This window comes from Schistocerca cancellata, chromosome 12 (genome assembly GCF_023864275.1).
Source record: "Schistocerca cancellata isolate TAMUIC-IGC-003103 chromosome 12, iqSchCanc2.1, whole genome shotgun sequence".
NCBI lineage: Eukaryota > Metazoa > Arthropoda > Insecta > Orthoptera > Acrididae > Schistocerca > Schistocerca cancellata.
Window position 1 is genome coordinate 124,489,284 of NC_064637.1, and position 23,301 is coordinate 124,512,584.

The 23,301-nt window shown below is 37.3% G+C and overlaps 1 protein-coding gene across 2 annotated transcripts in view; it reads right to left on the reverse strand.

Moving 5' to 3' along the window:
- Positions 1–2,062: 2,062 nt before the first annotated feature.
- Positions 2,063–23,301, reverse strand: part of LOC126109388 (NPC intracellular cholesterol transporter 1-like) — a 65,201-nt gene continuing 43,962 nt past the window's right edge. The window contains exons 10-12 of one of the 2 annotated variants that reach the window (XM_049914409.1): positions 17,705–18,007; positions 10,028–10,297; positions 2,063–3,618 (exon numbers count right to left, since the gene is read on the reverse strand). In XM_049914409.1, coding sequence (XP_049770366.1) covers positions 10,055–10,297; positions 17,705–18,007 — 546 coding nt within the window. In that variant the 3' untranslated portion in view covers positions 2,063–3,618; positions 10,028–10,054. The remainder of the gene's footprint in view (positions 3,619–10,027; positions 10,298–17,704; positions 18,008–23,301) is intronic. The other variant, XM_049914410.1, reaches the window with a different exon arrangement.

Consider the following 23,301-nt stretch of genomic DNA (forward strand, 5'->3'; position numbering starts at 1 on the left):
GATTAGTCCCAGTTTTTAGTGCTGTCTGGGGTGGCAGAATTTTATAATGCTGAGACTTCTTTTTCTCATATACCTATATGTTTTTGACATCACATTCTGAAACTCTCTCTCTCTCTCTCTCTCTCTCTCTCTCTCTCTGCCACCCTTGGGGCAATTGCTGAAGTCTAAGGGGTCACACAAAGGAAAGTGTGACAGAGAAAACAGGTAAACACAGGAATGGTATTAATGCTGCCGCCTTACCATATAGAAGAGATTTTTTGAAGTCAAAGTTGCAAATAACAGTGATATAGGAAAGAGCTACTAGGGATTCTACATTTTCATACCACACTTTTGGACAAGAAAACTGTTGTGACTCGCTGATCTTTCAAAGTTCCGCCGCGCAGTTATGTGTGTCCTCTAAATGCGGCGCTGTCTGCCAGCCGTGCAGCAGCAGCGCCACATAAGCGGCCAGCCAGCCAGCGGCCACTAGACTTCGACTCGGTTATGATTTGACTGTTAAAGTGTACACATGTCTTACGCTGTTTACTTGATCTGTGACTTTCATGTATTGCGTCTTCCTTGAAATATATTTGTTCAACTTGAAGTTATTACAAAAACCCTTTCTGAAAAAGTTATATCTAGTAAAAAAGACAACTTAATACATGAAAATGTTTCTGGAAACTGTTTTAACTAATTTGCAACTAACAGAAACTTTAATGAATTACAAACAAGCCTTGGGTAGAATTTTCTAACCATATTAAGAGGATTGAGAGATTTAAGCAGGCGTTACTAAATAAATATGCACACACTGAAAATTAATTTTTTATTCCAATATTTTACTACTACTACACAGTCAGTTTCAACATATAAAAATCTACTTCCTTACAGTGAACCACACAATAAATATATAGGAAATACTGCAGAGTGCAAACATTCACACTTTCACAACTACCAATCAACACCGCAGGTGCAAATCTGCCCAAAAAATGCTGCTGTGTGCCGAGGCAGACTTTGCCAGCAGCTTATCAGCAATCCACATCAAAAAGTACAGATAGACAGACAGACGTTCTCTACCAGTTACCAACTACCTAAGTAAATTGCCACTTAAAGTTCAGAGACAATCTGCAACTCCATTCTTCAGTACACATCAGTTTACAGAACATTTTAAAAACAGCAATATTAACAATACAAAAATAAAGCTATAAAATGTATACAGAATTTCACATTGTAAACACTAAATCAATATACATGATTATAAAACCGTCATTCTGAAGAAAAAGCACACTGAAATCTGACTGAGGTCAGTGTTACAAAAATCCTCAAAATTAAGTAAACATTGAAGTCAGAAGTTATACGGATGTGACCATAGGGGGGAGGGTACTATAAAAAGTTAAAAATGGAGTGTAGCTTTTGGAAGTATCAAATTGTAGTAATACCCCACCAAGTGATAGCTGAAACAGTTTATTAACATCTGAAGCTTAAAAACAAAATCCTGTAAACCTGAGGAACCAATTATTAGTTTCCTTGGTTGGCACACACCATACACACATTAAAAATCTGCAATAGCAAATTTTATTGATATGTATTACAAAAGACAGTCTTAAAAATATATATACCAAATACATACTTATACATCCCACAAACTGTTGCCTGAAAGAGCCCAGACACAAACCCAATCGAGAAATGTATACGTTATCTTTTCAACGTCAAAAATAGTGGCGACAAATGCATCACTTTCTAAATTTCCAGAAAAACTCTTTGTGAACAACCATAAAACATTTCATATTAAAAATTCAGATAATATTCCTTTCAAGAAGTCTAAACATCAAAATTAAAGTACATCAGGCCTCAAGGAATATTTCAATAGCTTAAATATGGTTCACTTTTCATTCATGTGCAATTCCTCATGATACAAAATTCTAATACAAAGGTTCCCAATTACAAGCTTTGAGTAAAATAAAGGAGATACAATCCAAATTTGACAGACGCATACTTCCAAAGAATTAATGTATTAAGAATGTGGCTTTGAGGCCACCACGAACCTTTTTATCCATTAAGTAGTAACACCCCCCCCCCTCCCCCTCCCCCCCTCCCCACAAACACTTTACCACAGCAGAAAAGGCATTCACATTACAAAATTTATTGGTCCCTCAAACATGCAAAAACATAAAACAAAAACAAAATTTATCTCTGCATCTCCTGATAAGTAGCTGTCATTACACACAAAACACTGAGGAGTTTGATGGACACTGAAACAAAACAAGTGGGAGACTTTATAGCTTCACTTCTTCAGACAATCTCCACAAACTAACAACAAAACTAAATCCTACAAGTTTTATCTTAATACTGGCTTCTAATTCATATAAAAATAAATATTTTTAAACACAGCAGCAGTAAGTAATAACAACCACAACTCTATTTCAAATTCACTTCATTAAACCTGGAAGAGAGATTCTGTTGACCAAAATTCTGTAAAAGCAGATTCTGCTAAATAACATCCCACAAACATCAAAATAAACAGCCTAAAAATTTTGTTCTGTGCACTAACAAAATTTAAAAAATTACAAATCAGTCATGTCTGGTATTGCGGACAAGTCTCTCGTGAACCTCAAGTGTCTTTTTCAACTGTGAAACTGTCTGGCAAGACAGTTTTATAACAAAATGGAACACAAATTCTTAACCTGAAAACATGGAAGAGAATGAGACCACAAAGAGGGCTCAGAAAGCGAGAGATGCAATTGGCTGGCCCACGTCTTGAGTTTGAATCTGTAACCAGTGGCAGGTGTTGGGAAGTGTGCTTGGTGATTTGAAGGATTATTTTTGTGTTGGAAGTTCATGATTAAAAAACTTTGAGAAGAACATTTAGGTAATACTGTTCTAAATGTCAGGGGTGTTCAGAGCATTCAGGGTTCTAAATACTCCAACAGAATAAATATTTTATCTAGTTAATTTCAAACCACCTTTGCTAAGTGGGCACATGATAGTCGGAATAGCCGCATTAGGAATACGGATAATGATGGATTGGATTTACTGAAGATGAAGTGTTAAGCAAATCCATCATCATCATCATCATCATCATCATCATCATCATCATCCATACTCTTCACTTGTGAATTACCTCCGATCACTTCCCACACTCCTCACATACAGAGTTCACTTCCTTTTTTATATACATTTAGTTAAATGTGCATCATCCATTAAATAATAACCACAATACAATACATTTTATTACTGCATGAACAATTTGATATTAAGCACATTTACACATGTTTACCAGGATTCATTTTAAGATTTCTGCACCCGAACAAAGGGGATTTTTTTATGGAATTTTGATTCTTTTGAGCTGAGAATTTGTACTGGACTTACTAACATCAAAGCAACATTATAACTAATACTGCAAGTCACTTCCCCAAAACACAGCACAAACTCAATTTTTAAGAAGTAACACCAAACTGTCAAAGCACTCCTTGTGGAGGGACAAGAGCACACTCGAGATTCTGTCGACACTCCATTCAGAACTCTTGACAGTTTCGGGACGGCGAGTGGAGTGAGCCTAGTCTAGGTCCGTTCAGTCATTGCCGTCTCCATGCAGTGGCCCGGCTGCAGCGGTGCAGCGCTCTGAGCTGTGCGCTCCGTCACCTGCAGACAAAGAGAAAAATCTATTAGTCACTTCACACTACTGAATACTTGAGCATAACTCAATCTCTGACAAGATACGGACTAATACTGCACTAGCCCTGCAGTATAATTAGAGGTAGCTACTAGTCCAGTGAAAAATGACAAGATGTAGGTTTTTTGCCATTTTGATTAAATGGGTGTGGTTCCGTTTACCACAATTTTGGTAGTAGATGTGATTTAGGTTAAGGTCCGAGGTGTCACACCCTAGTGAGCCTGAGCCCTCATTTGTGAATCACCACGTGGCAGGTGGGGGGGGGGGGGGGATGGCATTTCGCATTATACTATACAGCTTTAAAAACAGAAATGTTGAACAGACTGGTTGTGTAGTGCAATAGTTAAGGTACAGTCCTCACATGCAAAGGTTGTGGGCTTGAATCTTGTCAAATGCCATGATTATTTTTTTTTTTTAATCCTTATTGGAATGACTGATCATTATTTTTATTCAGTTTATTGGTATAAATGTAATTTTCTTTTATTTCTATTTAATCATTGTATTAAACTTTTTCAATTCTCTCATTTTTCTTATTTTTTCTGCTTTGAATCTTTGTTCATGTGATTTTAATTATTGTTATGTATTAACTTTGATTTAATTTCTTCTGTTTTGGTCACCTTTTACTTTTGTTCATGTTATTGTGTTAATTATTTGTATTCCTTATTTTGCTGGAATTTTATTTCACTTACAACCCCTTCTTTCCTCTCAATCTCCATCAATGTTATTTTGTCTATGCCACTATTACAATGCACATTTTAAATGTTTGTATCACAATTATCATCCAAAGAATCTTATAATGAAAAATACATTTTTGGTAGCAAAAAAATTTTTTTTGTCACAACTGCACAGTCAACATGAATAGATTATTTCACCTTTTAATTTACACCACCAGATTGGCATTTCCAAATGTTTAAATATTGTGACAGATAAATAAAAATTATTAAATTCACATGCAAAATGATTCTAGGTGGAAAGAATTACTAGAAGAAAAAATGAGAGCAATTGTAACAGTTAATATGATGACTAAAATGATGTGACAATAATGATTGAAGTCATTTCGATAAAGATTTAAAAATAAATTTTGAAGCACCTGACAAGATTTGAATCCAAAACCTTTTGCATATGAGAACTGTACCGTAACTGTTATACTAAATGACTAGCCTGTTAGACATTTCTATTTTTACAGCTGTATGGCATCACATACAATTCCGAATGTCCTTTCGTCAATTGCTTTCAAACGAGCACCCACCAGGTGAATGAATGTATGGTGTGATATTTTGGACTTAACCCTCAACACCAAGAAGTCAATGCCACCAGTGGGCACCTCCCCTTGTAAGACGCATGCATCATTGACACTTTTGGATAACACTTGTCAAATTATGTCATTTATATCATTTCTATTTAAAATTAGTGTATTACATAGACTTAAATTGGCTTGTTGCCAGAAGCCATAAAAACTGAAGCATTACAGAAGCCTAATTTAAAAACTAAGTGAGTGAAATGTGGTTGAGAAACAACTACAGAAATATGTCAAAAACCTGTAAAATTCAAAAATCAATATTGTAATAAGTTCCTCTTTTATCTATTACTTTTTTAATTTGGCATCCTCATTGCCAGACACGCATTTGTCAAGCAGAGTGCTTAGTGAAATATCACATGAAGTGGTAGAAGGGTAGAGATTGTGTGGAGGTAATAGTATAAAAACTAAACTGAAAATATGGAAGTCTTCAGTTGTAAGAGGATGTAATCAATTTTCTGTACACGATAGACAGCAGAGTGAGAATCTGATTCTTTGCATCTGCTAGCTGCTAACACATTCCCCTGGGAAAAAAAAAATATTCAACAGAATACGAGACTACAGCTTAAGAATGTAAGATCACCATTTCATATCAATTGTGCTTGTCACCCTTTCCAATTTAAGAATGTAAATTTGCTTTTAGCAAATCCAGAATGACAGAGGGGGAAGCATTGGTAAGTTACAGCCTCTCAAAAATAAGAAACAGTAGCACGGTTACCTACGCTACACCAGGTTTAAGGTTTCTGGGAAAACGCAGTGTGTGTGAATAGGATACCACATACAGGACACTAGAGTGACCAATTCTAAAATTTTGCTCTAGAAGTTTTGAGTATCACACAGGCATGACATAGATAAATCAGTGCCACCTCAGTTATCTGATTTAGCCCCCATCCTCTCCCCATCTTCCACATTCTCCTGCACCATTAAGTTTCCGGACCTATACTGTCCACAATTCACTTTTGTACAGGACTGTCCTCTAGACGAATACCTTCTGAAAAATGAAACGAGTAACATGGAGTGTAGGCTACAACCCTATCTCACTACCTTACCTTCTCAGGCAGAAGGAAAATGGGTTCTCACTATCACAACATACATATTCTAATGCACGGCAAAAGTACGGCTAATATATTCATCACAAAATCAAATGCACTGCTATCCTATAGCAAACAATCTTTTACACAACAAATTACATCACAAAATTACACCTTTTAAATAAAGTTCACATTTAAATTATTTCAATTTTTCCAGGCTCATCTACTTTCAAAGCACAGACAAGGAACATGTGTAGCATGAGAGATACTGAAAGGAAAAAGCTATGGACACACAGATCTGGAATGAGATGTGTTTACAAGAGCTAATGGAACAACATTTCACTGAGGCACAATACAGGTGACAGCACACAATTACATCACACAACTGATTATCTTCCAACAACTTATGGTACTGTTAATTTTCATTCATAGGAAATAATATTGCTGTAGCTATTCTATAACAAATCAGAATGAATAAAAAGTTGGAGCAACAAAGCTGCATTTGGAAAATCAGGATCAAGGCCCAACTTGGCATAGTGATGAATAGTGTGTTGTGGACAGAAATGTAACAAATGAAACTCCCATCACAATCCCCTAAGTCAGTGGTAAGATGGCACAGTGGACAGCCTATGCAAAACTGAACACAGATCAAGCATCGAAACAGATGTTTTACTGAACTGTGAAAAAAGAAGCAAAATCAAAACAATAAACAGTCAAATCTCAAGATGTACAGCATCGAGGGAGTTTGAACAGCCCTAGTGTTGTGGTTGTGTGGTTACGGCATTGGACTATGAAGCAGGAGATCAGTGTTCAAGTCTACCTCGTGCCTCTTGTTTTCCACAAAATTATGAACTGTCCAGCTGGTCGTCAACGTGTTTATTTGCTGTATGCAAATTTGTGTCTGTACCATGGCGTGACATCTGTCTGCAACAGAAAGGTATAAGGAAGGGACCTTACGACATATTACATCCTATTTGCTCTATAGTTCACTCCTGTTTAATTGTTGTTTTCATTTCTGGAGAGGTTGTGTGGACAACAGACATGTCAATGACTGGATGGAATGTTCACAATTTGGTGTAAGGGGGAGAGACATGAGGGAGATTTGAACACACTACTCCTGTTCACTGTGTCTAATTTGCTTCTTTTTCACAGTTCAGTACACCCTCCCGTTTTCAGTTATTGACAGTCTATTCGCTGGGTCATTTTACCATAATACCTGAGGCATGTGCAATGTTTCCCTATGTTTCTGTGACAGACTTTCAGTCTAGAACCTTTTTCAAAGTAAGTACTTTCATGTGGTTGTTTCAAGTTAAGCTGCACCCGAAAAAATACTTCTAGATATTTTACAGCCCTTAGGCCCCTTACACACGTGCAGTTTCCAGCAGCACTGCTGAGCAGTGCGGCAGCAGCAGTCAACATTCCATAGTGCAAATAGATGGCGCATTTACACACGCGGCGATTCGTACGCCAGCGCATCTGTGTACGAGTGGCTGCCCGCTGCTTGCAGCAGTGTTTTCACACCTGTTACCTTTCACACACGGCGTTTTATTAGCGTACCAGTCATTCTCACAGCACCGTGAGTTTTGATACTGAGAGTTTCATTTATGAGGTAGAAATGCATCCTGCTATTTGGGACTCAAGATGTAGCAAATACGGCAACAGGATTGTGAAACGCAGAGCATAGGAAGAATTGCGAGAACTGTTTATTCCAGGATTTGCAAACGAAACAACAGATTCAAAAAACCAAAAAGGTATGTATTTAGAATTATATGTACAATATATTATATTATTATTATGATGCACAAATCTTAGAAGTCCTCAGATCGAATTTTGTTCAATTGCCATTTCACTGCACCTTCTTCGCTTGCAAAGAATTCAGCAAATTTATCTCTGATAACAGCAGGTAATTTGTTCCTTGTTCTCGGCATTTGGGCTTCACCGACTCCACGTAGTCCAGTGATGTTCAGTGCGTCTTCGAATGTATACCCATCTCTACGACGAACGAAATTAGGTAATATGCAGCATGCTTTTATTATTTCTGAGGACAAATCAGTTGAAACATTGAGTGGACGATGGAATATTCTCCATTTGTTGCCGAGTATTCCAGATGTACTCTCTACGAAACGTCTCGCTCGTGACAAACGATAATTGTATATCTTTTTGATGACTGGCAAATTATTTCCACCATTGGGTCTTTGCATATATTCTGTCAAATCAAATACTTCATCACCAATCAATGTAAATGGCAGTGGCTCTACTCCAGCAAATATTGGTGTCAGTCTAGGAATGTTCATTTTGTAGTCTCTTGTCTTACTGAATAGTGTACTGTTTTTGAAGATCTGTAAATGTGAACTTTTGCCATAAGACCCGACATCTATGTAAAAGAAATTATAATTTGCATCACTGCTAATAACATTTGAGAAAAAGTGTTCGTAGTTATAGTAAAGTGAGTCACTATACATCAACTATTTGTACTTATCTTAATGTGATGGCCAACCTTTCCTCTGCTGAAATACCGTTTCTCATGCAAGTGTTCTGGCGTGAAATATGTGTTTTCAGCAAATATAGTAGTTCGTCAAAGGTCGGTACTGACATCCTGAAGTAGTTTAACTTGCACTGTCTTACGTAACTTACGATATACAGTATAAAAGTGTCCATATATTATACAAGTGGTACACATTGGGTGTTGCCAGTATTTACGTTTACAACGTTCATGTCTGAATTTTCTTTTTACCAACAAAGCCAAAGCCAATGCTTTTTCGTCTGAGTGGGATGTACAAGGTTTGAGCAACACCGATTACACGTAGAAGCAGCGCTGCTAAGCAGAGGCGCAGCAGCAGCACTGCTAAGCTGAGTTAGCGACCGACGAACGTTACTCAGCAGTGCTGCTGAAAATCGCCCACGTGTAATAGACCTTATTGTTCCAGTGTTTGATCACCAATTGTGTAGCTGAACTCCTTAATTACTGTGCACTTTTCCATGCCTTCTAGTCTTACAGCTGCATTCTGGTTTCTCGTAGAAACCTTTTATTTCCTGTACCTTATCCTAGCTACCTCCAGATTTTTTTTGTGCGTATGGAGAATATGTTATACTTATTTATTTGAGGGTCAAAGGCCAGTCCCCATACCAGCTGATGCTTCTCTGAAAATCGTGCTCCATTTCACATAATTTTCTGTGTGGATCTTTCCCAAATAGAACAATTTGAGCAAAACTGCCAAACTTTATTTGCTTTTGTGAAGTGCAGCTGGAGTGAGCCCAAACAAATACTGCTCGTCACATATCACACAAGAAACCCATTGCAGCACAAAGTGTGTTTCCTATTACAAACAAAATTACTTTTAAAGCCCACTCTTACATGCTCATTTGATACAGCAGTCCCACATTAGTTCACTGTGATGTTTATTTTATTGAAACTTATGAACAGGAGCAGTAAAACAAGTACTCAAAGAAGTGACTTACCACTGCCTGGCCCGTGTCCACTGCTATCGCCCAGTAGCGGCACTGATAAATCACTGCTGGAGAACTACTTATTCTTCGTATTTTATCATTACTATTAATAGGTTTCGGCAAAGTAAATATCGCACTACACCAATTTGGCACTGCTCAATCGAATTTGCAATTAAATCCTACTTTAAAAATAATTTTGTTTACAATGGGAAACAGATGCTTTCCATCAATATTCCAGCTACACTGAAAACCAAATTGTAAATATCCTCCAAAACAACAGAGAAAATGTGCAAGGCTGGGCTATCATTTTTTGGGTGTATCAACTGAATGCCAGGACAATAGAGTGTCAGAAAATTGGTGGGAAACACTGAAGAGAGACTCAGTTTTTTGGCCAGAAAGGAGTGCAGATCTCCGAGTAGTTAGAAGGAATATGAGCAGTCAAAGACCGCTGCACACATACTGTCTGCACTAACAAGACTGCATCTCGTTCAGTACACACAGTCGTGTGCCTCGGCGAGCAGCTGGCGTTAGTAGCGGACTACGACACTGTTAGAGCAACCTCTACACACAGACGGGCCTCTCAACTGGCGGCCCCGAACCTACGTCTCGGCTCCGCTGCCTCGCCTCTCCTCAGGCCCTATTCTCTTCTCTGGCCGGCACCACCATCTCCTGCAGCTCCTGCTCCCAACGACAGCTGCGCTTCCGCTCGCTCACCTGCACCACCGTGCCGCCGCATGTCACCTGCCGCGACCGGTTGGCCAGCTTCTGTCTGTTCATCGGCGGTCCCACGTAGCTCAGCAGCACCGGCAGGAAGATCAGCCCGTGCGCTGCTCCGAACAGCACGATCCCCAGGTACATGCGGAAGTAGAACACCTGAGGGCCAGAATTTTCCATGTCACTTCTCTGGAGTTGTGATGAAGTAACTGAATATGACACCACATTACATGAACAACACATCAGAGGTACTGTAAGATGGGAAAATATTGGACACAGGAGTAAATTTGGGCAGGAACACTATGTCTCTTCTTACGTCAGCATCTTTAACTGGGAGCTTTTATTTCATGTGAATACATGTTTTTCTGTATTTACAAGCTTGTTCGAACATACACTGTTACACTTTGAAGTTGAGACTTGTTTGTAAGTTTCCACTGCAGTGTACAGTTATTGTTAGTTATCTTATGCAAACACTTACATCATTTTATTAGAAGAGAAAGAAGTGTTATGCATAATTTCATTATAATTTACTTCATTAATTGTGAAGGAGGAATTGTGAATGTAGTTTTTCTCTGCATCTCACTTGGATTAAAGTTTAGTGAACTATTTACAGATACCTACACATGTTGGAGGAATATCTGAAAAGGCTGCGGGCTTTTAAGAGGGGCTCCATGCTCTTCTGTGGTGTAGTTACGACCCTCAAAATCTTAAAAAGGTGGTTGTTGCTATATGATCATTGAAGCTGTCGTACAGAAAGGCATCGAGCAAAATTAGTATAACCATTGAACATTAGAGAACAAACACATGATTAGGAGGGAACAACTGAAGTAACTGCAAAATAAGTGGAAGTCAAATTTGTGTGTTAATATCAAGGCAGCAAATCTGATTATTTCTCCTGAGATTCCAGATGATGCTGTAAACAGAAACCACATTGTCAGAGTGCTGCCGACTCCTAGAGAAGGACAGGTAAAGTTTTTATTCACCGAGAATAAATTTTAGATTCATGATTTATGATATGAGTATATTGTCATTATTATTAAAATATTTTCTAAAAATGTGCATTAGATTTGCTCTAAATGGGCATCAAATTTTATCTGAACATGTGTAAATTATTTTGTAACTACGTTTAAAATATTTTCTAAATATCTAAAAAGAATGTATGGATGTGTGTGTTTTTAGAAAGATAGTTTTTGACGATAGTATGCCATTAAAACGAAATACGGAATTTTGTACGGAAATTCAATGAGCATCCAAAATTATCACATAACATACGAGGTGTAACATCGGACACTTATTTGTTAGTACTGAAATATTTTCAGTTCACGTTCTTTGATTATATTCAATGTCATCCCGAAAATCTCACTTTTGGTTGTGTGAACTTAATATTCTTTGCAAAGCTACATTAAGGAATATTAAAATTCCATCCAACATTACCCCAACTTACAGGTGTAAAACACAAAACTGTACATACTTATTACATAATGTATATACTGCACAGCTTTCTATATAAGAAAGAACACCAATGAACTATCTGAGTGCACAGTTGGGTACAGAGGAAGAGGAATAGTCTGCCTTGGGGACACCCAGTACCCAGTTGCTGAATGTGCTCCACAGCACAAGTGCCCACTACTGCTCCACCGCATGAGCTATTTGGGTCGTCCTATCTTGCACTAGTCTTCCAGAGACGGGAGCTTGCACTCCACCATAGCTTCCCTTCCCGTCAACCCTCCTGGAGTTAGCCCCCATTAGAATTCTCAAAACCTCCCTTTTTTGTTGGCGGAACTGACTATTTTATGAATTATTTAGACCTACTTTTTGTCAAATTTTTAATCTTTTTGTTAAAATCACATCTAATTTTTTCCCCCTAAATGATCAGACATACAAATTTAAATCTTTGTTATACTACAAACCTGAAGGCAAAGCCTTAGTGCTTTGAAATTGACTGTTTAAAGGAAAATTAGTGGTGACGGGGGAATTTGACTGGAATGTTTTCTTTCACAAAAAACTCCAGAAGTACATATGAAGCCACTGTATACTAGAGGTGCACAGTCACTGTTAAGTGTTCGAACGCTAAAAAATTCCTTAGCTTTCATTGTCATTGATTTATGCATTGTCTTAGCACGACTATATTCTTTAAAAAAAAATTAAATTGAAGTTTGCAATTCCTCTTGCTGTAAAATTCTCTTAAACAATATGTAAACCTAGCTCCTAATAAAATTTCAACTGTGAGGTTGTGAACTGCTTAAATTATGAAGCAGTGATTTGAAACACCTATTAGCAACACTTCTATAGCTACGTAACAGACAAAAATACGGAGGAGTGTATATGGAAATTTATCCAAACATTGAGTTCTTTAACATAAAATGTTTTTGGATTATTACCTCTATGCAATGCAATGTCAGAAAGGGCATCTCATGCCCCTTCCGGTGCTATTTTATGTTATTTTGGATTACTGCCAAATTTCTATGTTTTATTCATAATATATTTCTCTACCTTCTGACACACATTAATGAAATATGTCGAGTAAAACTTTTGTAAATGGATTATTTGCACTTAAAGTCTGTTGTTCACTTTTCATATAATTCACAGTGTAATTTGCGTATCCCGGATATACTAACCTGTAGCTCCTCAGATGTACACTCCAATAGAGAGACTACAGGTCCTTGATGACACACATTCTCACTGTCTGCACTGGTTGTAAGCAACAGCTTCAGTTCTGCTTCTGCCCGCACATGTCAGTGCCAATTTTCACAGGTTTATACTCAGACACAGTTATGCCTATATGACTCTTGTGGTAGTGGTATATTATCACTATGTACCCTATTATACTGATTTGTGTAACTGAATTATAGTCATATTTTGTACCTGTTCTAGTGTCTGTTTGTATTTTAGCACCAATGATAAATCTCTTTGTCTAAATCTAGATCTGCAGTGAATTACAGATTCTGTGACTTGTCTTTTACATTTTAAAAAAGTCAAAAAGTCTTTCCGAAATGGATTTTGCTTTTTTCTTCTTTTGGCTGTATTTAAGCTTTCAAAAAATGATTGATTATGTTCAGAAGCAACAGCATTTTACCGCCTGTAAACAGGGAGCTTCTACAGTTTAAGTTGTTTCTAGACTTTTTCTTTTCTCACTCAATTCGTTAATTACAAAATCTGCAGAACGTCTATTTTGGCCTTTTGTGGGCATTCATAGACATACAATCTGTACCTGATAATTCTACAGATAAATCTGACAAGGTACTTAACGTAGAACCAAAAATAACTATTCACACTTACTGGGGAATGTTTTAAGCATACTGAAAGTACGTTAACAGATTTTGTTTTCTGGTCACTACAGTGCAGACTGGCAGCTGCCCAGAATCGTAAACTAGAATAAGAGTGCCTGAGGGGAGAGACGGGGTGTGGGGAAACAAGTCCCACCTCCCACTTACAGGATAGTCAGCCTACACCCGAGTTCTGTGAAAGCAGAACTGGCACACAGTCACAAGTATTGCCAATTCCTTCTGGTACTGCGAGGGACATTACTATGTGACTAACCTGGATTAGTCTCTTCACTCCTTTCGAAATAGTGAATGAAAACAAGAAACACCGAACACAAAACATTCATTAAAGGCTATGACGCAATTTCTTGCTGCGTTTGGCAGTGTCGTAAACATGGTAGTTCAGTTTTTGAATCTGCAGCTCTTGTCCTTTCTTTCCGCATTTGCAGTTAAATTATAGGATACGGGTTCCGCCTTTATGTAAGAACACTTCTTTGTACCCACACATATTTCAGCACCTCTGTGCCATCATAAGTTGGTTTTTGTTTACTGAAAATGCGATTTTACATTAAACGGTTTTGCAGGACCAACTGTATGGTATCCTGAACTGATAGCTTGTTACATTGTGTTGTGACCCATCCTCTTCCTTTTGGGTTCCAAGGACAGTGCACATACATATTACTGTACTTCATGTAATTTTTTACATTGTTAATGCCTTTTTACTTCACAAAACATAGGATATGGGCTCCGCACACAACATAGTGGTCACACTATGTTGTGTGTGGAACCCATATTCTACAATGGCACTTCAGACCTGACCTCTGCACATATCTGATGCTCAGTTCAGAACACCTACCACCTTAAACTACAAAGTCAAAATGTCCACATTATACCAGCAGACAAACATTGACATTTATTTGTTGAAAGATACATTACGCGTATATATCATAGAGACCATTCAGCTGCCCACAATTAGCGTGACACCAGAGCCTCGAGTGCACTGACACGTCGTTCACTTCTTACTTCAACATTTGCTTACACCATCGTCATCCCAAATTGGAAATGCACATTATCTGGCACAGCCCATCAATCAAAAATTGGTTACTCTTCCAACATTTATAAGCAGAAAATAAAGCTATTGTGACTTGTTTCTGATAAAATAGTTCACCTGGACACAATTCGTTATGAAGCAGCATTTACAATCTGGCTTTGTTTTTGGATTTTGAGACAAAATTCACATTTATCCCAAATGAAATTTTTCTGATCCCTAACTACTATCAACCTTCTTTAGTTCTTAATAGCACAATCTATTGTATTTTCCATTTATCTTTTTTCAGTCCATCTTTATTTCTCTGTTTTATCGTCTCCGGACTGAAGCTCCCACAATTCTTATCAATGTGCTATTTTTGATCCCCTATCCCCTCCCACACCATCCCTTCATCTTTTTACTCTCTTCTTATCCTCAAGACTGGTTGGCCCCTTCCAATATGAGAGTTTCAAATGATCTGTTTCTTCATTCCAACCTTCCCCAACCTACTAAGCTTTCCTTTCTGAGAAGGAAACAGACAAGTTCTAGGACCCATATGGTAATGGAAAGCTGATAAATATGTAGGACATCATATGATAAAGAACCTGAAGGAAGTATTTTTAGGAGCCACCAATGTACCTGGACAATCTTCATCTTCACCTTTCTGCATTTTGAAAGGTCTTTGAATGTACACAGAAACCATTTCTGATTCTGTAAAAGAACAGAGTGAACAGGAGAAGTACTCTGCAGTGCTCATGAGTTCATAAAAGGTACTGGAGGGAGGAAAAAAACCATTACTTTGGAAAACTTTATCTATGTACTGCAGAAGTTTCAATGAAATTAAAGACAATTTCAAAGCTCTCTCTTTAAAACTCTTAAGAAAAAATATCATAATCAAAACTGGACAGTGGAACTGGCTTTGTAAGAGCCATCAAACGTCAGAATACATACAGGATAGAGGAGAATTACGCCAAGCAATACCACCTCAACTACGAGGGTCATTCAATAATTAAAAGAGAAACTGGTCTGGTGGGAAAACTGTTAGTAGGGCAAGTTTGGTGCTTTTATGGCTTTAAGTTGGCATCACTGGGATGAGCCCTGATCAGCTGATATACCAACATTGTTTTCTTTATAAACTCAAAAATACATTTCAAGATGGCAAGTCCACTTGAAACATCCACATTAGTTGAAGAATGTTCTGTTATTCGTTTTTTACTTGCTGAAGGTGAGAAACCAGTGAACATATACTGTAGAATGTGTAAAGTTTATGATGAAGGTTATATGAATCGTGCAAATTTTTAGAAGTGGATAGAAGAGGTCAAAAATGGTCACGACTCAGTGGCTGATGAACACCATTCTGGCCGACTAGTTGCAGTTTCAATCCCTCACTTGAAAGTCGAATTGATGACATTATTTGTGTCAACTGCTGTGTGACTGTGGAAATGATAGTTGGTAAGATTCAAGTTAGTACTGGAACAGTTCATAACATTATCTGTGACAAGCTGAAGTACTGCAAAACATATGCAAGATGGGTCCCAAAGGAGTTGACGTGGTTGAGAGTGTGTATAAAGCTAAAGGATCATTATAAAAGAGAAGGTGAGCACTTCCTCAGCAAAATTTTAACTTGTGATGAAACTAGAGTTCATTGTTATGAACCAGAATCAAAGAGACAAAGCATGGAGCAGAAGCACACCAACTCACCTGTCAAGAAAAAATTCAAAATCCACGCATCAGCAAGAAAAGTCATGTTGATGGTGTTTTGTGATACTGAAGGAAAAGTTTTTTTGTGATTATCTCAAAGAACAGCACACAATGGACAGCTAATACTACTCGGATTTGCTTTTAAACAAGGTGAAGCCAGCCACGAGAGAGACAATGTGGATCTCTGAGGAGAGGTGTGATTCTCCAGCAAGACAGCACACGTCCTTATATCACTCAACTAAACTGTGAAACCATCGACACAATGGGCTGGGAAGTACTGCCCTATTCACCTTACAGTCCTGATTTAGCACCTAGTGATTTCCATTTGTTTGGTGCACTGAAGGAGGCATCATGTGGGAACAGTTTCCAGGGCAACAAGGACATGAAAAAGTTTGTGGGAAATTGGTTCAAACATCAAGATAAAGAGTTCTTTGCAGCCAGAATAAAAAAGCTTGTAGCCCGTTGGAACAAGTTCATAAATGTTCAAGGGGATTATGTTGGAAAGTAGAAAAAGTATTGTTTTGTGAAGATAAACGCTTTTTCTCTAGACCAGTTTGTCTCTAATTATTGATGACAATACTATTCAGTAGTAATTTAATCCATTAAAACATATCCCACACATTCTATAGAGCAGAAACCACATTCATCTGCTGTCACAGGTGTCAATGTGCGAGACAAAATTCTTAGGAAACATATAGTTCATATATAAAAAAAATGAAAAAAAATCAATGGGAGAACTACGTACAACTTCACCAAAATGGACTAACTCATTCATGTTCCACACGAGACACTAAACTGGATGTATATTTGCAAAATGTACAACAAAAGTCTACCAGATCCAGTTTTCATTCCATATACCCAAAAATGAGATGTTCTTATGGGTGTGGAACACACCAAAGTATAACAAAAAAATATACAACATTTGAATATGACAGTCACTTCCCTGACAAAGTCAGTTCAAAGAAGGCAGAGATTCACCACGTTAACAGAAACTGAGGAAGATTTACAAGAAACCAACATCACAGAAGATACACAACTTCATTGTGTAGCATTATAAACACCTGTATCCAACTTAAAGAAGACACACGCCAAAAGTTGGCTGGAGTAGCAGGAATCTGCACACTTCTGTATGCACCATCATGATATGCATTCATATGGATAATAAATTTTATGAAGAAACATTTGTATGGGTTACTTTCAACGTCAGATCTCTATCTACACGACAATATTCGCAGTATTTCAGCCAGAGAAAATACCAGCTCTATGACCAAATTTTTACCATTTTTAGTCTAGTTAAAGCAGATACGTATAACAATTATCACATCCCTGAACAACAAATTTCTCTCCGCAGTACAACTTTACGCAGTTCTTAAACATTTTAATAGTACCCAGGAACATGCCACAACAGAATATTTATGCTGGTTCCTTGGAGAATACCACAATGCATGTACCAAGTATCTTAATCCACGAAAATATTGCGGACTATGTTACATTATATTACCAGCCTTTGCATTTGTGTATTTCCAAACACGGACGGACTACTGTGTTACACATTTAAACACAACTTGGGCTTACCTGGAAAATCTGAGACTTGGCCAGCGCCAGCACAAGGATCCCTCCAAACTTGGTGAGTGTGATACCAGAGAAGACAGAGCTGCCCATGTTGACAAGAGCGTCCGTGACACGGGCAACCCTCGTTTCCTCCACGGAAACTGCAAACGAGTGGACCAGGTGCGAGCAGAACTCCACAGCAATGCCCACAGCCATCACCAGGTTCACCAGGGAGACGGCATTAAGCGAAATGCCCCACCAGTACATCAAACCACCAATGTCCGTCACAATCATTACTATCGTCAGGGTTGTCACCAGTGATGAAACCTGCACAGTTTGAATTGACAGCTACTACAGTACCGCATCAAACAATGTAACTCCTGTTTGTTAATTTTATTGCTTAACTGTTAACTAATGTGATGCCCATTAAAATTTAATCAACCAAACTGAGTCCACAGATGTTTATCACAAGCAAGTTTTTCCATTTACAAGCAATATAACATATACAAATACACAATGTGTATTAATGTCCAGTTCCGAGAAACACTACAGTTTTGGGAGGCCTGCTGTGGCTAACAGGTCTTCTTGACAAACATACTCTTTTAAATAAGAAAATGTGAAATTTTATCAGGTTAAACTTAACAGAGAATGAACCTATTAATAATAATAATAATAATAATAATAATAATAATAATAATAATAATAATAATAATAATAATAATAATAATAACCCCCGTGGAGGCCCGGGAAAAGAATAGGCCTCCGGTATGTTCTGCCAGTCGTAAAAGGCGACGAAAAGAACAAACCACTAATAGGGCTAACCCCCCTTTTAGTGTGATTACTTGGTTCAGGACAGAACTAAAGAAGCCTCGGACAAGCGCCGTCATGGTCGGGGACGACGCTTGAACCCTATGCCCGCCCACAATGGTAACGACACTGCTAGCCACATGGAAAATGATTTAAATCCGAATAGAGGTGTTTTGCAGGATATGCTTCCTGCAACCACCCTAGAAGGAAAACAAAGACAGAGGATGAGATGGTCAGATGAAGTAAATCGACACCTCATGTTCTGTTATTACCAAGCAACAAACCTAGGAACCAACACAACTGGATACAGATCACAAGTATACACAACATTTATTACCAGATACCCGGAATTAAAATTTTTAACAGAACAACGACTAGCTGATCAGATCCGTGTAATAATCAAAAATAACAGGATACCCCAGTCAGAATTAGAAAACATCAAACAACAAGTACAACAAATACTGGAACAAAATAATGTGCAATCAGAAGAAGAAGAAAACACAGTAATGGACTCAAACATCCCAGAGCAAACAAACAAAGACCAACACGCATCAATTAAACAATCAGAGGAAAACGAAATCTTAAGACAGCCACCAGAACAAGCACAAATAGAACACGAAGAGACACACGTGTTAGATATAGAAGAGAAATTTCAGCTGACATATATAGAATACAAAGACACAAATACAGACATTAGACCATTCTTGCATAGACCGCCAAATAACCCACAAGTCGAAACAACAATAAAAACTATCAACACAATCATACACAACAAAATAAATGAAAACACAACTATGGAAGAGTTACAACTACTGGTTTATATAGGAGCACTCACTACACTAAATATACACACTAGGCAGAGATCAGAACAAACCAACACACAGAAGAAACGCACAAAACCAGCATGGCAACACAGATTACAGATCAGAATAGAAAAACTGAGAAAAGACATCGGACAGCTAACACAATTTATAAGAAATGAAATATCAGACAAAAAACGAAAAAGGTTAGGTAAAATCTCACAACAAGAAGCAATAGAGCAATTAGATGAAAAAAAGCAGAAATTGCAAGCATTGGCCAAACGACTTAGAAGATACAAAAAAAGTGAAAATAGAAGGAAACAAAACCAAACATTCAACACAAACCAAAAGAGATTTTACCAAACAATGGATAACACACACATTAAAATAGACAATCCACCAAACATAACAGACATGGAACACTTCTGGAGCAGCATATGGTCAAACCCGGTACAACATAACAGGCATGCACGGTGGATACAAGCAGAAACAGACACATACAAGATGATACCACAAATGCCTGAAGTGATAATTTTGCAACATGAAGTCACCCGAGCAATTAATTCTACACACAATTGGAAAGCCCCTGGAAATGATAAAATAGCAAATTACTGGCTAAAGAAGTTCACCTCAACACATTCACATCTAACTAAATTATTTAACAGTTACACTGCAGACCCATACACATTCCCTGATACACTTGCACATGGAATAACCTATCTGAAACCTAAAGATCAAGCAGACACAGCAAACCCAGCTAAATATCGCCCCATAACATGCCTACCAACAATATACAAAATATTAACTTCAGTCATCACACAGAAATTAATGACACATACAACACAGAACAAAATTATAAATGAAGAACAAAAAGGCTGCTGCAAAGGAGCATGAGGATGTAAAGAGCAACTGATAATAGATACAGAGGTGACATATCAAGCTAAAACTAAACAAAGGTCCCTACACTACGCATACATTGATTACCAAAAAGCCTTTGATAGTGTACCCCACTCATGGTTACTACAGATTTTGGAAATATACAAAGTAGATCCTAAATTGATACAGTTTCTAAACACAGTAATGAAAAACTGGAAAACCACACTCAATATCCAAACAAATTCAGATAACATCACATCACAGCCAATACAGATTAAGCGTGGAATATACCAAGGAGACTCATTAAGTCCTTTCTGGTTCTGTCTTGCTCTGAACCCACTATCCAACATGCTAAATAATACAAATTATGGATATAATATTACTGGAACATACCCACACAAAATCACACATTTGCTATACATGGATGATCTAAAACTACTGGCAGCAACAAATCAGCAACTCAACCAATTACTAAAGATAACAGAAGTATTCAGCAATGATATAAATATGGCTTTTGGAACAGACAAATGTAAGAAAAATAGCATAGTCAAGGGCAAACACACTAAACATGAAGATTACATATTGGATAACCACAGCGACTGCATAGAAGCGATGGAAAAAACAGATGCCTATAAATACCTAGGATACAGACAAAAAATAGGAATAGATAATACAAATATTAAAGAAGAACTAAAAGAAAAATATAGACAAAGACTAACAAAAATACTGAAAACAGAATTGACAGCAAGAAACAAGACAAAAGCTATAAATACTTATGCTATACCAGTATTGACCTACTCATTTGGAGTAGTGAAATGGAGTGACACAGACCTAGAAGCACTCAATACACTTACACGATCGCAATGCCACAAATATAGAATACATCACATACATTCAGCAACAGAAAGATTCACATTAAGCAGAAAGGAAGGTGGAAGGGGATTTATAGATATAAAAAACCTACATTATGGACAGGTAGACAATTTAAGAAAATTCTTTCTAGAACGAGCAGAAACTAGCAAAATACACAAAGCAATCACTCATATAAATACATCAGCTACACAATTGCAATTTCATAACCACTTCTACAACCCTTTAGATCACATAACATCAACAGATACAAAGAAAGTAAATTGGAAAAAGAAAACACTACACGGCAAGCACCCGTATCATCTAACACAGCCACACATAGATCAAGACGCATCCAACACATGGCTAAGAAACGGCAATATATACAGTGAGACGGAAGGATTCATGATTGCAATACAGGATCAAACAATAAACACCAGATATTACAGCAAGCATATTATTAAAGATCCCAATACCACAACAGATAAATGCAGACTTTGCAAACAACAAATAGAAACAGTAGATCACATCACAAGCGGATGTACAATACTAGCAAATACAGAATACCCCAGAAGACATGACAATGTAGCAAAAATAATACATCAACAACTTGCCATAAAACATAAACTAATAAAACAACACGTTCCCACATACAAGTACACACCACAAAATGTACTGGAGAATGATGAATACAAATTATACTGGAACAGAACGATTATAACAGATAAAACAACACCACATAACAAGCCTGACATCATACTCACCAATAAAAAGAAGAAATCAACACAACTAATTGAAATATCCATACCCAACACAACAAATATACAGAAGAAAACAGGAGAAAAAATTGAAAAATACATCCAACTGGCTGAGGAAGTCAAGGACATGTGGCATCAGGATAAAGTCGACATTATCCCAATTATACTATCAACTACAGGAGTCATACCTCACAATATCCACCAGTACATCAATGCAATACAGCTACATCCAAACATATATATACAACTACAAAAATCTGTAATTATTGATACATGTTCAATTACCCGAAAGTTCCTAAATGCAATATAACATATACCATAGAGTTACAAGGAAGTCACGCTTGACCGAGGTCCGCGTCACGTTCCATTTTTAACCAGACTTAAGTCTGAGAAAAAAAAAAAGTCAATAATAATAATAATAATTGGGGCAAGAGCCAGAATACATTACTCGCAACAAAAAAATCACAGCTTGAAATGCACAGTGATTTACTAGGTATGGTTGTACAAATCCTTGTATGCCCTTGCCTTGCCTTGTTCCGACCTATGAGCCAGGTAACACAAAAAGTTATGGGAGGGACTAAAGTCTGATGCGGAAATAACTCAAGTATTTTTGTATGCAACACACAAAGCCATGTTAAAGTCAAAATTCCAGTCAACAATGAAGTCATCGGAAATGAAGCACAAGCTTAGTTGAAGGATGTGGAGTGAAATGGTGTTCTTTTCAAATGACTTAGCCAAGCACTTGCTTTAAGTAATTTAGGGAAATCAAGGAAAATTTAGACATGGTAAAATCAAATGAAGCTATTTTAAAGACCTGTCAAATTATTCACTGTTTAAATCTGAATGTCTGCTACAGAAACTCTAATTTTCAACAGGACAACATACTGAAAAAGAGACACCATACTGAAGAAAAGAGAAAAGAAATATGCTGCAACTAAACTGCATAGTTCATTAGTTATGACTAAGATGCAATGAAGATGAAATAGGGCACAATTATTCTTAGTGAAAACACAGATTAAAATTCTAATGAATGTCATAAAAGAAAAAGATACTATATAAAGCAGGAACAGTGCCCATTAATGGATTGGAGGAATATAAGAAAATCACATTGGCAGGGATCATGAAAGCAGTTACACAGAACAGGTAAATTTTTTACTTCCATTTCAACACAAACAAGTAGATCAGGAGTAAAATGAAATGGAGGACTAAGCAACTTGTTCCAAAGCCAGAAAATTAGCTTATAGCAGACAAATCAAATGTGGGCAGAGAGGATGGCTAATCAACATTTTTAACTGTTTTACTTTGTTTAGTCCTAAATGAAGTCATTTGCATAAGGACAACAATGAAGACAGTGTTACTGTAGTCATATTCTAACAACGGACACAGACTCAAAATTCTGAACAAATTTTGCAATACTGAAGACAGATAACTCGTGGATCAAAGAAACCAGAAAGATGGAAAAACTCAAAGTGATTCTAGAAAATATCCAAGTATGCACATCACTAAAAGAAATTTAACAAACTGTTTAGGA